Raw genomic sequence first — 16860 nt, forward strand, 5'->3', positions numbered from 1 at the left:
CAGTCAGTTTTGTGTGACTTGTGTTCGCTTTGGACGCTGAGCCGGAAAAAGAGCTGTGAGAAACAAGCTCCTCAACAAGAAGCTGTTATCACACCTGCAATGTGAGTCTATTGGGTTTTTCATTTTAAATTTTATTATATTATATATTGTGTTATTTGTTTTATTATTATATGTATTAGATATTTACTTCAAAATGAAAAAATGTATTTCAAGTCAGATTCAGAACATGTATTCAGATGCTCTGTTGTTTCTAGCTGTCACTGTAATGCGTGTGTGTGTGTGTGTGTGTGTGTGTGTGTGTGTGTGTGTGTGTGTGTGTGTGTGTGTGTGTGTGTGTGTGTGTGTGTGTGTGTGTGTGTGTGTGTGTGTGTCCTCAGACCATGTCTTCTAGGAAAGCAGTGACAAGCTTTTCCATGCACTCCATCAGGCACCTGTTGGTTCTCTCCTCTCTGTGTTGTTTCATATCTGCAAACGGCTCAGAGACCGACAGGAGCCGAGCACACGAATTGATGACCACATATCCTCTTATTGACGCGTAAAGCTTGTTTGATGCCGTCTCCACACATGAGTCACATTCGTGGAAATAAATGTCTTAAATCAGATTAAAATACGTCTCCATCCTGACCCCCACACTTCTCTTGTGCCCTCATTTGTTAGTCATAATGACATAGCTACTTCGCTGAGGGCCTATTACAACAACAACCTGAGTGAAATTGACCTTCATAATCTCAGCCATCTGACCACCGACATCTCCCGTCTCCAAGCAGGCCATGTTCAGACACAGGTATTATCCTACCAAGTGACTTCTGGCTCAGAATGGCAGTCAGGTCAGAAACTCAAATGTCTCTTTCTCTCTCTCTCTTCCTTGGTCAGATGTTTGCAGCCTTTGTACTCTGTCCGGCCCAAGACAAGGACGCCGTGAGACTGACGCTGGAACAAATAGATGTGATCAGACGCATGTGCACTGAGTACCAGCAGTTTGAGTTGGTCACATCTCCCGAAGGTATTGTACAACTCCAAAAACACCACAGAGTCAAGAAGAGAAGTCTTTGAGAAAATCTCTCAGTTGCAACAAATTATCTAATTATGATTTACCATGCATTTGTTTTCTTTTTTTCCATAATTTAAATGTATATTATCCCATATGTCTTACTTACAGTCCATAATTTGAGAAAGGGAATGGAAATTATAGGGATCTATGCATCATAATGAAAAGGTAATTACTTGTGAAAAATGAGATGTTGCACTCTCTCTTACAAGAAATCAAAACTCAAAAACAAATTGTGGTACATTTTCAAAAGATTCAGAATTCTTTGTTCTTTTTTGCACATTTCACTGGCTTGTATTGAATATAAGGTTTTATCTGAGGCAATAACCCTTGTGTTGTCCCTGCTTCCCCCGGCTGTTGGCCCCCTCACATAGCCCACCCCATATTAGGACGCACACGTAGCGCAATAGACAAGTGTTACACCCTTTGTTGCGGTTGTAGTCCAGGACGATGACCGGTTTCCCGTCCTCGCGGTCGCTGATGTCGGCCTCAGGGTGCCGTGTGCTCAGGAGCACCACATTCCTGTTTTTCTTTGGGATGTAGGACACAAGAGTGGCAGTGGGCGTGAATGCGAACTTGGATGAGAACACCTCTCTTCCCTTGACCGCGAGCAGCCCGGTCGGGAGCTCGGGCTTGTTCTTCCGAACAGTGCCGACCACGGTGAGCTTCCTCTCCAGGAGCTGCCGCGCGAGTTCGTAGGAGGTGAAGTAATTGTCGCACGTGACGTTACGACCGTGCAGTCCCTCCGTTACATCGAGCACTACCCACGACCCCTGGTTCCGTTCTGGGCGTCCGCCGCTCGGCTTTCCGGTGTACACTTGCATCTTCCAAGCGTAGCTTGATTTCGCATCGCAGGCCACCCACGACTTGATCCCGTATTTCGCCGGCTTGCTGGGCATGTACTGACGGAATGGACACCGGCCTAGGGAGAAAAACAGGAGGAGAAGAGATGAGAGGAGATGAGATGAGGACAAGGACTAGCAGCATAACTAACATAACATAACATAACATAACATAACATAACATAATAATAATATAAAAAAAAAAAAAGACTAACCTCTGAACGGAACCAGTTGCTCGTCCACGGTCACTTCGGGCCCCGGGTTGTAGAGGTGCGGTAGCCGTGACACCCACGCGTCCCAGACCTCTCGCACGGCCGCCAATTTGTCCGTGGCTTGTCTCGTGCGTCTCGTCTTGTGGTCGTCGAAGCGCAGCAGTCTACAGTACGTGTGGAAGAGTTTTAGGGGCATCGTGGCACGAAATATCGCCCAGCCGCTCTCGGCATCCCACAGGCTGGCGGCGGCCTCGCCCCGGGACCTGTACACGCCCGCTAAGATCAGCAGCCCTACGTAGGCGCGCAGGTCGGTCTCGTCCATCCCTTTCCATTCGTCACCGTATTTTCAACAACCCTCCCGATTCGTCATCTCCAGGATGATGTTCTCTACCGTCGGTGTGATGAACAGGTGGAACGTCGAGGCTAGGTCACCGGTGCGGGACGTCGCATGGATCGTGGGGCCCCGGGGGACCCCGCTTTGAGCCGCAGCAGAGGAGGAGGAGGAGAAGGAGGAGGAGCAGTGGCCCTCCTCTCGGCCGTACGCCCTCGAGGACCATGTTATTTCCCCGTTTCTTGAGGGGAAGGTCTCTCTTTCCACGAGTCCGGTGGTGGTGGTGGTGTCGCCGTGGTCTTGTCCTCCTTCTTCTTCTTCTTCCAAGGATGACGAATCTGCAGAAGCATCACCCACTGGGTCTTCGTCTTCGTCACCGTCGTCGTCTTCGTAGTCACCGTCGTCGTCTTCGTCTTCGTCGCTATCGCCGCCATCTCCGTCTCCGTCTCTCGGTCTTCTTCTCGGTCTGCTTTTCTGTCTGCTTCTCGGTCTGCTTCTCCATCTCCTTGTCCGTCCGCTTCTCGGTCTGGCTCTTTCGCGTCCTCTTCGGGTTCAGAGGATGGTTGCTGGGAGAATAGCTGTTGGAGAACCTGTTCTCTGGTGAAACGCTCCTGACGCGACATCGTGCCATGGTCCGTGAGAGAGTGGCACACTGAGACTTATATGTGGGTCTAATGTACCCCCCCTTGATTTCAATTGGAATCAGGTGTGGGTCTAAATGACCCCACAGAGCACCACAGCGCCCTCTCTGGGGGTCTAAATGACCCCTCCCATGACAATCGAGAATGACAATCCATTCGTCTCAATTACCCCAGGAGAATTGGATAATGACAATCCTTGGGTCACCCTAACCCTAACCCTGACCGGCCAGGGCTTGCGTATGATCACACGCACGCACTCACGCACGCACACACACACACACACACAGACACACACACACTCTGGGTCAATTCGACCCAGGAACAACACAAGGGTTAAAATAAAAATAAAAAAACAGATCAGAGATCAGGAAGTGTGTGTGTTGTTGTGATGGACACATGTTTGAGTACAGTAGAGAAGCTGCTGTTAAAACAAACCCACATTTCTTCATGAGTACTGGCAGAGAGAGGTGGGCGTGTCCGCCCCACTCTTTGTTGTTGTGGTTGTTGTGTATGTGAAAGTTCAGTGTTTAGGCTCCACGTCAAAACACTCTGTTTGTATCTGCACTCTGAAATCAAGGTTCAGGAATTTAAAGGTGTGGAGGTGAGGGGGCTGGGAGAGCACCCTCACCTGCTAGAGAGGATCAATCAGCGCAGGTGAGAGCTGTTAGCTGATTGGTCCTCGTGCTTAAAAGGCAGCGTCTGCACTGCCTCAGGACGAACCCAGAGACTCAGACACTGGAGAGACGCAGACACTGGAGAGACGCCCGGACTGAGCTGCAAAGCCAGTCTGCTTTAAGTTGTAGTTTGAATTTATGTTTATGGATTAAATAAAGATGTTTAAGAGCAACACTTCCGTCTCTGGCCGTGTGTGGGAGAGCCCCGTGGCAAGGACAATTGCCACACTGGCGCCCAACGTGGGGCTCCACACAGACACGGACCAGCAGGCGGAGTGGGAACTGGTTCGGAGGATGGGGGACCTGGTGACTGCGTACCGGGAGGAGAGCGCGAGGACCAGACGGGAGCTGGAGGCGCTCCTGAGGCAGGTGGAGACGGAGGCGATGACGTCGACGGATGCTCCGGTCTCCAAACCCCTTCCGGCCCCTGCACCAAGGCTGGCGGTAAAGCCAGCATCCCCTGTACCCGCACCAAGGTCGGCGGTGAAGCCAGCGTCCCCTGTTCCGGCACCCAGACTGGCGGTGAAGCCAGCGTCCCCTGTCCCCGCACCCAGGCTGGCGGTGAAGCCAGCGTCCCCTGTCCCCGCACCTAGGCTGGCGGTGAAGCCAGCGTCCCCTGTCCCCGCACCCAGGCTGGCGGTGAAGCCAGCGTCCCCTGTCCCCGCACCCAGGCTGGCGGTGAAGCCAGCGTCCCCGGTCCCCGCACCCAGGCTGGCGGTGAAGCCAGCGTCCCCTGTCCCCGCACCCAGGCTGGCGGTGAAGCCAGCGTCCCCTGTCCCCGCACCCAGGCTGGCGGTGAAGCCAGCGTCCCCTGTCCCCGCACCTAGGCTGGCGGTGAAGCCAGCGTCCCCTGTCCCCGCACCCAGGCTGGCGGTACAGCCAGCGTCCCCTGCAGCCCCTGTTCCTGCGTCGGCAGAGAGGCCGACACCGGCAGGCCCGGTACCTTTTGCCGGGGCGCCCGGGCGGAGTCGCCCACCTGGCCGGCCTCCGGAGAGACGCTGCGTACGTCGTCGCCCACCTGCTCGACCTCCTGAGAGCCTCGGTGGATGCGCTTCCTCTCCTGGTCCGTGGGGGGGGGGAGTAGGTCAGGCCGGGATAAATCCCTGGCCTGAAATTTGCGGTGGAGGTATGTGGAGGTGAGGGGGCTGGGAGAGCACCCTCACCTGCTAGAGAGGATCAATCAGCGCAGGTGAGAGCTGTTAGCTGATTGGTCCTCGTGCTTAAAAGGCAGCGTCTGCACTGCCTCAGGACGAATCCAGAGACTCAGACACTGGAGAGACGCAGACACTGGAGAGACGCCCGGACTGAGCTACAAAGCCAGTCTGCTTTAAGTTGTAGTTTGAATTTATGTTTATGGATTAAATAAAGATGTTTAAGAGCAACACTTCCGTCTCTGGCCGTGTGTGGGAGAGCCCCGTGGCAAGGACAATTGCCACAAAAGGTAATAGCTACGACCACTGGGCAGAGGGTGTGCTTGCCACATGCACTCACACACACACACACACACACACACACACACACACACACACACACACACACAAACGACTTCATGCTATGAGATGTGAAAAGAGCTCATGGGACCAAAGCTCGGTTCTAATGAAGCAGACCCCCCCCCCCCCCCCCCCCTCCCCCCCCCTGTGCTCCCCCTTCTCCCCCCCTCTTTCCTGCATGGTCCTCCTCACACACTGGCTGCTTTCACACCAAGAGGACAACCTCTGCGACTCATCTTCTTATTTTTTATTATTTTTTAACAGTTGTGACAGAAAATGGTTACAGAAAACATTTCATGCAGACCTTTTTTTTTGTTTGGATGTGGTAAACTGGAGCTCCCAGAGTGAATCCACACCCCTTCAGTAGAAGACACGTATATGCACGTCCTCATTTAAAGCAATAGCATTTCTACCGTTTAAAGAATCTGCTCAAAGAGGAGAAGAATCTGGACATCCTGCCGGGTTTTTTGGACATGTGGCTTTCCATAGAGGCGGCGATTCTTTTCTCGACCTCTGGTTCTTTTCGATAAATGGAAAGCAGCAGCGTTTCTGGACAGTCCCACATCTTACACAGGTCCTTGAACACGGCCTTGTGGAGGACATTGATTATATCTGGGGACATGTCTAAGTCAATGTCTTGGACTTTGGGCCATGTTTTTTCAAACAGGTATTGAGTGAGGTGTATTGATTCGTCACACAAGTTCACTTTGGACTTTGCATACACTCGAGTGACGAACTGGTCAATGACGAGATTGACATACATCTTTTTGCGGGGCTCTGCCCGTTCCGTTGCACTGTTGATCTCTGAGACCGGAGATCCTACGATGGGCTCAATCTCCATTAAAGCGGAGGTCACCCTCTTGGTGTAGTCACCGGCCTCTTTTGAGAACCACCAGTTCATCAATGGCAGGAAATTGATCACTCTCTCCTTTATGTCCGCGTACATCTTTCTGTGGGACTTAGGAACAGACACTTTCGTCACTTCAGCTGGACTCGCCACTACAATGTCAGTTGCGATGTACGTATAGAGGACATCGGTAAGGACGGGGGCGTTTGCAGGTGAAACTCTGTCCTTGGTCTCTGTCAGAAGCAGAGACTCCACACTATCCATCAGAGACTTGACTGACTCACTGCTTGGGACTTGGGTCTCCTTACTGAACTTCTTTCTGACTTGTGTCCCCATCTTGAGCATCGATGCTGTCGCCAAAAACTTTGCAAAAAGCTTCTTGATCCTCTTCCCCACTCCTTTCCAAAACTTCTTGTGGCTCTTTGAGGATTTGGAGCCTCTACTCGAATCAGATGATCTGACGCTCTCCTCTTCACTAATTATCTGATAGATTTCATCTGCAGCAGCTTTAAACTCCAGAGAAGATTCAGATATCAGCCCACTCAGGTCAGATTCTGACATTTCGTCCACAAGGGGCTCGATGATGTCGCTCACCTCCTTCCCGATGATTTCCTGGACGGCCTCACTTGTCCTATAGTCACTGCTGCGGACTGATGATTCTGAGGATGTTCGTCTGTCAGAGCGAGAACTGCACGATGAAGAGTCAGTGCGTGAAGAGGTTGGTTTCCCCCTAGGGAACTCGTTTATCAGCTCAAATGTCTTTTGACTGCGTAGTTTCGGCTTGAACGAGCCCTCGATGTCGCCGGCAGATTTCTTCAATACTTTGCAAACAAAATTGACCATTTTCTCAAGTTTGTTGGCTGTGGTCTGGTGACACTGTGGCAGTCTGGTGGAGCATCCGCTGGTGGAGCATCCGCTGGTGGAGCATCCGCTGGTGGAGCATCCGCTGGTGGAGCGCTCAGACCGGCGGGAATTGACCCTCTCTGTCATCTCCTCTGCAACCAACTCAGTGAGTTGATCCAAACTCACAGACTTTTTTAAGCTGCCCGGTGCTAAACTCTGACTGAGAGCGTCTCCCAGACTGGACTGGATACTCTCCGCAGTAAAGGGAAAGTCGTTGTGTCCATGTGCTGTGATCAGGTCTGAGGACACAGACAAAGTCATGTTCAGAAGAAGTTCTGCCAACAGAAACCTTGTGACGTTGTCTGGTGTTTCTGATTTTAACAGTTCCCACTGCTCCGCAGTCAACTTGGTATAAAGATCCTCAATCTGCATGCGAATAGTTTCAACTGTCATGCTGGGAAGCTCCAATGCATTAGATGTATCCATGGTGAATGTCTGTATTGCAGTCTCCTCCATATCTGGGTTTAGGTCTATTTGATCCGTTTCTTTCCACTTAGCGCTGCTGACCAGGGTAGTACAAAACACCCTTGATATGGAACATGAAGGGTATCTTCTTCCATAAGTCATATAGACACATCAAAGACATGATAAAGAACCAAAGACAATTTTAAAGATCTCAAATAATGTTGAAGATCAAAGCCACAAAAAGATTGTGACTCTAATAGAAAGCCCGGCCTCTTGTTCAAAGACATTGTTATTTTAAGGGCGTTTTCAGTCATGAATTGCGGAGGATGTCCGAGCCTCTTCTTCTTCTCTGTTTGGTTTATTGGTGGGTAGCAACCAACGTCAAGGTGCATTACCGCCTTCCACTGTGTGTTGAACCCCCCCGCACAAAATATGTTATAGAAGAGTCAGTGGAGCATGTAATGCTTCACTTTAATAAGTGTGTTCGAGAACGAGAAAAGCTCAAGAGGAAAAGTGCAAAGCAGAGAGGAAGAACTAAGCTTGGAAATAGTAGTTACCTTTGGAATAGGGAGTATGTTCCATTAGCTGAGGGAGACAGGATTGGACAAACTGATTTAATATGAGCTAGATAACTCTGATATACACTCCAACACAGGAGGTTGTCACCCGCCACTCAACTGAACGAAGGAGAAGCTATCAAATATCAAGGGTAATAAGAGATACGCTACCGAATGGGGAAGAAGAGGAAGTAGGATATTGAAACACACAGTAGAGGGCGGTAATGCACCTTGACGTTGGTTGTCACCTGCCAATAAACCGAATAAAGAAGGAGAAGAAGACTTGGGACTGGACTTTCTCTGGCGATCGTCTTTCACACGTGAAGAACGCAGCAGGAGGTCCTGGGCTCAAACTCTTAAATTCAAGGAAGCACAACAACGAGAAACAGAAAGTAAATCTCGACGAGTTGTGTTTCATGCTGTACTTTTCATAACCCTTGTGTTGTCCCTGCTTCCCCCGGCTGTTGGCCCCCTCACATAGCCCACTCCATAAGCCCACCCCATATTAGGACGCACACGTAGCGCAATAGACAAGTGAGCAGCCCTTGCAGATGTATTTGTTACACCCGCGGCACATGGTGTGAGTTTTACAGTCCTTTTTCCTGGGGCATATCTGACACCTCTTCCTCTTACTCGCCCCGAGCGGGGCTGCTGCTAGGTCTATGGAGGAGGCCGGACACTCGGGTCGAGCGTCGTAGTCAACAGCTCTCTGTGCGGCGGCGGCGGCGGCTTTTACAGCCTTCACAACCGTGGCAGACGCGTCTGTGCGGGGGATGCGCTCCCTTCGTGCGATGAACGGAGTCACAAGAGCCTTTCCCAGCTGCTCTAGGAACACCCTCCGCTTGTTCTGCTTGCCCGGTATCCAGTCTGGGTTGATCTCTCTCCATATCACGAAGGCGTTGTAGGAAGAGACATCGAGAATGTTGTGAAAGACGACCAGGGGCCAGCGCGCGGGCATACTCCTGCAGCTGTACGTTCCGATCACCTTGTCTAGGTTGTCCATGCCACCTTTGTTGCGGTTGTAGTCCAGGACGATGACCGGTTTCCCGTCCTCGCGGTCGCTGATGTCGGCCTCAGGGTGCCGTGTGCTCAGGAGCACCACATTCCTGTTTTTCTTTGGGATGTAGGACACAAGAGTGTCAGTGGGCGTGAATGCGAACTTGGATGAGAACACCTCTCTTCCCTTGACCGCGAGCAGCCCGGTCGGGAGCTCGGGCTTGTTCTTCCGAACAGTGCCGACCACGGTGAGCTTCCTCTCCAGGAGCTGCCGCGCGAGTTCCTAGGAGGTGAAGTAATTGTTGCACGTGACGTTACGACCGTGCAGTCCCTCCGTTACATCGAGCACTACCCGCAACCCCTGGTTCCGTTCTGGGCGTCCGCCGCTCAGCTTTCCGGTGTACACTTGCATCTTCCAAGCGTAGCTTGATTTCGCATCGCAGGCCACCCACGACTTGATCCCGTATTTCGCCGGCTTGCTGGGCATGTACTGACGGAATGGACACCGGCCTAGGGAGAAAAACAGGAGGAGAAAAGATGAGAGGAGATGAGATGAGGACGAGGACTAGCAGCCGCTATCTACATAACATAACATAACTAACATAACATAACATAACATAACATAACATAATAATAATATAAAAAAAAAAAAAGACTAACCTCTGAACGGAACCAGTTGCTCGTCCACGGTCACTTCGGGCCCCGGGTTGTAGAGGTGCGGTAGCCGCGACACCCACGCGTCCCAGACCTCTCGCACGGCCGCCAATTTGTCCGTGGCTCGTCTCGTGCGTCTCGTCTCGCGGTCGTCGAACCGCAGCAGTCTGGAGTACGTGTGGAAGAGTTTTAGGGGCATCGTGGCACGAAATATCGCCCGGCCGCTCTCGCCGTCCCACAGGCTGGCGGCGGCCTCGCCCTGGGACCTGTACACGCCCGCTAAGATCAGCAGCCCTACGTAGGCGCGCAGGTCGGTCTCGTCCATCCCTTTCCATTCGTCACCGTATTTTCAACGACCCTCCCGATTCGTCATCTCCAGGATGATGTTCTCTACCGTCGGTGTGATGAACAGGTGGAACGTCGAGGCTAGGTCACCGGTGCGGGACGTCGCGTGGATCGTGGGGCCCCGGAGGACCCCGCTTTGAGCCGCAGCAGAGGAGGAAGAAGAGGAGGAGGAGGAGGAGGAGCAGTGGCCCTCCTCTCGGCCTTACGCCCTCGAGGACCATGTTATTTCCCCGTTTCTTGAGGGGAAGGTCTCTCTTTCCACGAGTCCAGTGGTGGTGGTGGTGGTGTCGCCGTGGTCTTGTCCTCCTTCTTCTTCTTCTTCCAAGGATGACGAATCTGCAGAAGCATCACCCACTGGGTCTTCGTCTTCGTCACCGTCGTCGTCTTCGTAGTCACCGTCGTCGTCTTCGTCTTCTTCGCTATCGCCGTTGTCTCCGTCTCCGTCTCCGTCCTCTCTGTCTTCTTCTCGGTCTGCTTTTCTGTCTGCTTCTCGGTCTGCTTCTCCATCTCCTTGTCCGTCCGCTTCTCAGTCTGGCTCTTTTGCGTCCTCTTCGGGTTCAGAGGATGGTTGCTGGGAGAATAGCTGTTGGAGAACCTGTTCTCTGGTGAAATGCTCCTGACGCGACATCGTGCCATGGTCCGTGAGAGAGTGGCACACTGAGACTTATATGTGGGTCTAATGTACCCCCCCTTGATTTCAATTGGAATCAGGTGTGGGTCTAAATGACCCCACAGAGCACCACAGCGCCCTCTCTGGGGGTCTAAATGACCCCTCCCATGACAATCGAGAATGACAATCCATTGGTCTCAATTACCCCAGGAGAATTGGATAATGACAATCCTTGGGTCACCCTAACCCTAACCCTGACCGGCCAGGGCTTGCGTATGATCACACGCACACACTCACGCACACACACACACACACACACTCTGGGTCAATTCGACCCAGGAACAACACAAGGGTTAATGTCATACAATGTGTTGTCTGTCACTGCAGAACTGGAGAATGCTGAAAAGAGGCGTAAGATAGCGTGTCTCATAAGCATTGAGGGAGGACACTCCATCGACAGCAGCCTGCCAACTCTGCGGATGTTTTACCGTCTTGGTGTCCGCTCCATGACCATCACACATAACTGCAATACACCCTGGTAATGAAAATTATTTATTTTCAATGTTATAGTTATACTAGACTATTGCAGCCAGTTAAAAAAAAGATGAAATGAAACAATGAACCATATTGAGTTTAAGACGCAGTTCTTTACCCAGTTGACTGAATAAAGTCATCAAACATATTTACATTATTTTCCCTCTATGCAAAATAACCTATATTTGTAGAGAGACAGAAACACCTTCAAATGCCCTTAACATGCCAACATTCTTTTATATTTTACACCTTCTGATGATTTGTGGTTTTAATAACATTTTTCAATGCAGGGCAAAGTCATCTTCAATGTTGTATAGTTTCTATCAAAGTCTGACGAACAGCCTGACAAGCTTTGGGAAGGTAAGCTCAATCTTCAGTCATATCAACTGCAAAAGTGTCAGCTTGTTTTGAGTTTTTTGTTATCAGAACATAAAATAACTGAATATTTATGATGGATGTTTTATTTATAATGAGAAACCTTTTGATTAACATGACTTTATTTATTATTATTATGTCATTGTTAAGCTTTTAGACACCTCAGTAATGGACTGTGCTAAACATACTGGACCTTGTTATTGTTCGAGTTTGCTAATGCTATGCAAACGTGAATAGAGACACAGCTGTTACCCAAATTAGACTTGCAATTCCTTACACATGTACTTATTTGAGATAACACACAATATAAACTGCTTCTTTTGAATAGACAGCTTTATAAGGTGTTTCCTCTTCAGTTGCCTCTTCCTTGTAGGACTTCCTTGATTGCTGTCTTGCTGCCTGAGTGTTTCTGTGCATGTGTTCCTTCCCATGATACTGGGATTGGTTGATTTAGTGGTTTTTGGATGTGTTTTTCCGAGGCTGTGGTGGAGGAGATGAACAGACTGGGGATGATAGTGGACATCTCCCACACTTCTTGGGGCACGGCCTCGGCTGTGCTGAAACACACCAAGGCTCCTGTTATTTTCAGCCATTCGTCCTCCTACTTCATCTGTAGTAGCCAGCGCAATGTTCCTGACATTCTGCTGCACAAGCTGGTGAGAAAACTAATTTACTGAGTAATTGTTTGCCTGCTTATCAACTCACTGATTAATTTATAGTTCATTCATTTAATTACACTTTTATTCACCCCTCTGACAAAGAACATGCAGTGCATTTTTCTCTGTAGAGTTTTGTGTATCAACGTGATAAACAGACTTACACCAATAAAGTATTTTTGCAAATAACAATATTATTGATGAAAATTATTAGGGTATATTTGCAGGTTTAAGAACCAAGATATGAATACAAATTCTGGATATGAATTGGGGAACATCTTGGGAGGTGATCACACCAGCCGCAACGCACTTCAATATGTTAATGTTTCGATCCATGAACACATCACATTACAACGTTATTACATGGATACTCAGTTTTGCGAATTGAATCTCGGGATGACAAAATCTAGCTATTAACATATAAACACATGCCAAAGTAGTCAAAACCACCTCTGTAGTCGTTCCTACTAAACACACACTCACACTTTGTGTTGGGTCTCCGTGACTTCAGAAGACATTACATTGACCCAGATTGCCTGAATTATTGGGGGGCAACCAGTCCCTATAACTTGACTGTGTAAACAGATTTAAAGGTTCAGTGTGTAGAATGTATTTCATCTAGTGGTGAACTTTCATGTTGCAGCTGAATATCCCTCACTTCACCCTCCCCTCCCAAACATAAAAGAGGGCATGTGACAGCCTTCAGTTGTCTTACAAACTCAAAAAGTGTTTAGTTTGTCCAGTCTGGGCTACTGTAAAAAAACATGGTGGCCTCCGTAGAGAGGACCTGCTCCAGATGTAAATATAAAGGGCTCATTCTAGGGTAAAGGAAACAACAAAAATATACAATTTAGATGAAAATATCACTAGGATTATTTTATGTTCAGTTTCTAACAATAGATCCTTAACCTAAATCTTACACACTGGAGCTTTAAATCCCCACAACATGAGTAATAACATTCACACACACACACACACACACTCACAAGGTGAAAACAATACCAATGAGCTGAACACATGCAGCAGCTACACAGGAGGCAGCCATCATCATCTTCATCATCATCATCACCATCAGCAACAGCACCTGGGTGAGAGAGACAGGGAAGGGAAGAAAACACACAGGCCCTTTGACCCTGCCTGACCTTGCTGCACGTAACATGGATCAATAGCAATTCCCTTATTTAACAGCAGCTATCCCTGTTCCTAGAGGGACATGTTCCTCATTATTCCAGATATTGCAGATGTGTGTGTGTACAGTTAAACAGTGATTACTGCAGAACATAGTTACAGAGTGTGTAAAATAGATAAGTCACACAGAAACTTGATCTTAACCGCATCTACCAACACAGCTAATGAAGGCATGTGAGATAGAAATGTAGGTTCTTTGTGTGTGAAAATGTATTTATACATAGTTTATCCAATGACTTGTGTATGTGTTTCAGAAAAAGAATGGGGGGTTGATCATGGTGAATTTCCACAACAATTTTGTTTCCTGCGAAGACAAGGCTAACATCTCTCACGTGGCAGGTGAGGCATCTATTTTGAACTCTAAATCTGGTATTTGGAGTTTCTCAGTTGATTGATCATTTATTATGTGTTTTACAGACCATTTTGATCACATTAAGAAGGTCATTGGAGCTGAGTCGATCGGATTTGGGGCGGACTTCGAAGGCGCTCCAACGTAAGAAATACTCCCTTGCAAATTGTCATTTTAGTTTTAGTGCCTCTAGGTATTCTAAAACCTGGTTGCAGGGTAACGATAAAACAAAACAAAAAGCATGGTAAGTACACTCGTACTCTCCTAACATGTTTGAGAGGTTGTTCATGAACCAGATCAATTCTGTGCTCATGCTAGCCTGTCTTCATATCAACAATTTGGCCGTCTCAGCTATCAGCAGACTGAAATTTGTAGAAATCAATAATGGTTTAGTGCGAAGAGGCAAAAAGAAAGTGATGATCGAATTTGTTTGATTCCCTACATGCAGACATCATCAGTTCCAAAAAGCAATGTCACGAAACAAATAATAATAAAAGGCTTAAAGGGTTTATTGTTGTAACTATTAATTAGTATTTACCTACAACTACACGATTAGTTTTTAGTGATGCCTTTTGCAAAATAAATATGTGTGAATGTTTTTTTTTGGTTTTTTGCAGGTTTCCTCAGGGGCTAGACGATGTGTCCAAGTATCCTGACCTGATCCAGGAACTGCTGCAGAGGAACTGGACAGAAAACGATTTGGCTAACGTCCTTAGAAGGAATTTCCTGCGAGTTTTTAGGGAGGTGGAGCGGGTGAGCTGGAAGATTAATATACTGTATTCTCTTGTCAAATATAAAGCTTTCCTTGATTAATGAAGGGAGGAAGTCCCAAATGTTTAGCTGTAGACAATGAGTAAAGGATATGTTTGAAATATTGGACTTGATATCGGTTTATTTTATTATGCCTCCACACATATTATGTTTTCTGGTTGTCCATCTGTCCCATTCTTGTGATCTCACTATGAGGGATTTTATTTAAAATTTGGTTCAAATATTAAGTCGTTCTGAAGCATGAACTGATCAAATCTCTGTGGTCAAGGACCCATTTTTGTTCTTGTGAACATCCCAGGAGGGATTTCAATTTAGTAAAAACATTCATTTGGACTTAAAGATGAACTGATTTTTGTGGTCGAAGGTCATGGTCATGGAGACGTCATGTTCTTGTGAATATGATATTTTAGGAACAACCAGAACGAATCTTATTACATCTGAAACGAACATTCACTTGGACTCGAGGACAACCTGATTCGATTTTGGAGGTCAAATGTCAAGGTCACTGTAACCTCAGGTTATTTTAAGAGAATCCTTTTAAACTTAGACTCATTCAATAAATTGATAAGATTTGGTGATCAAAATTTAAGGTCAAGATCACAATGGCCTAAGTTTCCTTTTAAGAAATTTCTTCAGAGTTTGACCAGTTGTCACTTGGACTAAAAGATGAACTGATTAGATTGCAGTGGTCAAAGTTCAAAGGCCACAGTGACCTCATATTTTTGTGAATGCATTATGCCAGGGACTGGAACTGCAGTTTGTCAGAGGCACAAACCCAGGACAATAATTCTAGTTTTCCTGACAACAAAACTTATGTATCTGTCTGGATGCATATCCTTTATTTAAGAATTTGTGGCAACTTTAAAAAAAACTCCCTGTTGGTCAAAATAACATTTTCAGATTCAACAGTAATCTTGTTTGCCTCCTGAGATTGACTGAATAATAATGAACATATCCAACAGATTAAAATATTGCTTTTTACAGTTTAAGAGAGTTCTCTATAGCACAGACTAATTCAAAAGTTGACTCATTTCAAATGTCACCTCCCTCTCTTGTCTCTCTCTGTATTTTCCTCCAGGTCCGTGATGAGTTAAATGTCACCCTACCCGGTGAGACCCAGATCCCTGCTAAGGGGATCCAGAACAGCTGCAGACTGAATCTTACGCTAGCTAAAAAATTACAGCAAAGTCCCATCTCCAGACTCACCTCCGGTCTCACCTTCAGTCTCATCTCCAGTCCCAACTCCAGTCGCACCTCCAGTCCCAAATCCAGTCGCACCTCCAGTCCCAAATCCAGTCGCACCTCCAGAGCCCAACACGGAGCTGCAGATCTGCTGATCCTGGCTACTGTTCTGCTGCTTTCCAGCATGTTTATTGATTGAATATTTAAAAATGCACTTCAGCCAAAGCGTCTTTATTTTAAAGCGATACATTTAATCCTGTGTGAATAACTAGAGCTCATTGAGTTTTCTGTAGCCATTTGGAGGCTGACACATCACCCCACAGGTCAGCAAAGATAAGGTGATGGATCAGATTCTTACCACCAGTGCAACAAAAAAACATTAGCACTTTCTTCCATCTGGGAGGTAATTTAACTTCTGTCTTTAATTTCTTGGTGAATGTGTGTTGCCATCTCTATGAAAAATTATGATATATAGGAAAATAATGACACTGACAACTCCAGAGATGGAACTTTAGTATATAAAGTTGTTTGCATAAGTTTTTTTAGTCTTTGCTTGTGAAAGTTTCTGTGACTGGAGGTGGGGTCACTATGCTGGGAATAATGAGGGTAAACAGTTCTGTTAAGTGAAAAATTATACATTATCATAATATTAATATCACACAAATTATGTATTGCTGTAATGGTATTGTATTAAAGGTTTCATCAAAGCAGTACAGGGGCAGTGTAACATTATGCATCTTCATAAAAGGCAGTGTGTATTTCAGTGAGGGTCGTTTGGCCAAGCAGACAACTGCTCTCACTTTTTTCATTGCACTTAGAAATAGTTAAAACCAGATCTTTAACTTAGATGAGCAGTTTCTCAAAGAGTGTGATGCCCCGCTTTTTATAAGATTCAGAATAAACAGTGTGCTGGAAACAAAGTTGATGAGACTTCGCTGTGTTGAGCTCATTTTGATATTTTATCATCGTCCACAGCATGTGCATGACTTTCGGATAACCACACAGCTGTGATGTCACAGTGTCATTGTGTTTCAAACCTGAATACTCTCTGCTTCTCTAAAGTACTGCCAACATAAAGTAAGTGTCATTCAAAGAATTGCGATGTGGGATATTCCGCTTTAAACTTATGCTGTTCAGGAAAAAAGTTTAAATTATCGAGACCATGAGCGTTCTTGTTAGTATTGAATGTTTTTAATAACTGCACACCTTGTAATGAGTTATCCGTTACATATAAAACACCCTCCCTGGCT

At 47.2% G+C, this 16860-nt stretch overlaps 1 protein-coding gene across 1 annotated transcript; it reads left to right on the forward strand.

Moving 5' to 3' along the window:
- The first annotated feature begins 1 nt into the window (after position 1).
- On the forward strand, positions 2-16530 carry dpep2 (dipeptidase 2). Its single transcript, XM_034581795.1, has 11 exons — positions 2-101; positions 378-535; positions 658-784; positions 874-1003; positions 10943-11093; positions 11380-11449; positions 11944-12120; positions 13563-13647; positions 13726-13801; positions 14275-14410; positions 15507-16530. Exons 2-11 carry the CDS (start codon positions 381-383, stop codon positions 15807-15809), a joined length of 1410 nt encoding a protein of 469 aa, XP_034437686.1. The 5' UTR covers positions 2-101; positions 378-380; the 3' UTR covers positions 15810-16530.
- The last annotated feature ends 330 nt before the right edge of the window (positions 16531-16860 follow it).

This window comes from Hippoglossus hippoglossus, chromosome 3, assembly GCF_009819705.1.
Source record: "Hippoglossus hippoglossus isolate fHipHip1 chromosome 3, fHipHip1.pri, whole genome shotgun sequence".
NCBI lineage: Eukaryota > Metazoa > Chordata > Actinopteri > Pleuronectiformes > Pleuronectidae > Hippoglossus > Hippoglossus hippoglossus.

Bases quoted from the DNA above. Each gene is read 5' to 3' on its own strand.
- dpep2 (XM_034581795.1), top strand. From the start codon at position 381: ATGTCTTCTAGGAAAGCAGTGACAAGCTTTTCCATGCACTCCATCAGG. The intron at 11,094-11,379 runs GTAATGAAAATT...TTTTCAATGCAG, and splicing joins CATAACTGCAATACACCCTG to GGCAAAGTCATCTTCAATGT. The intron at 12,121-13,562 runs GTGAGAAAACTA...TATGTGTTTCAG, and splicing joins ACATTCTGCTGCACAAGCTG to AAAAAGAATGGGGGGTTGAT.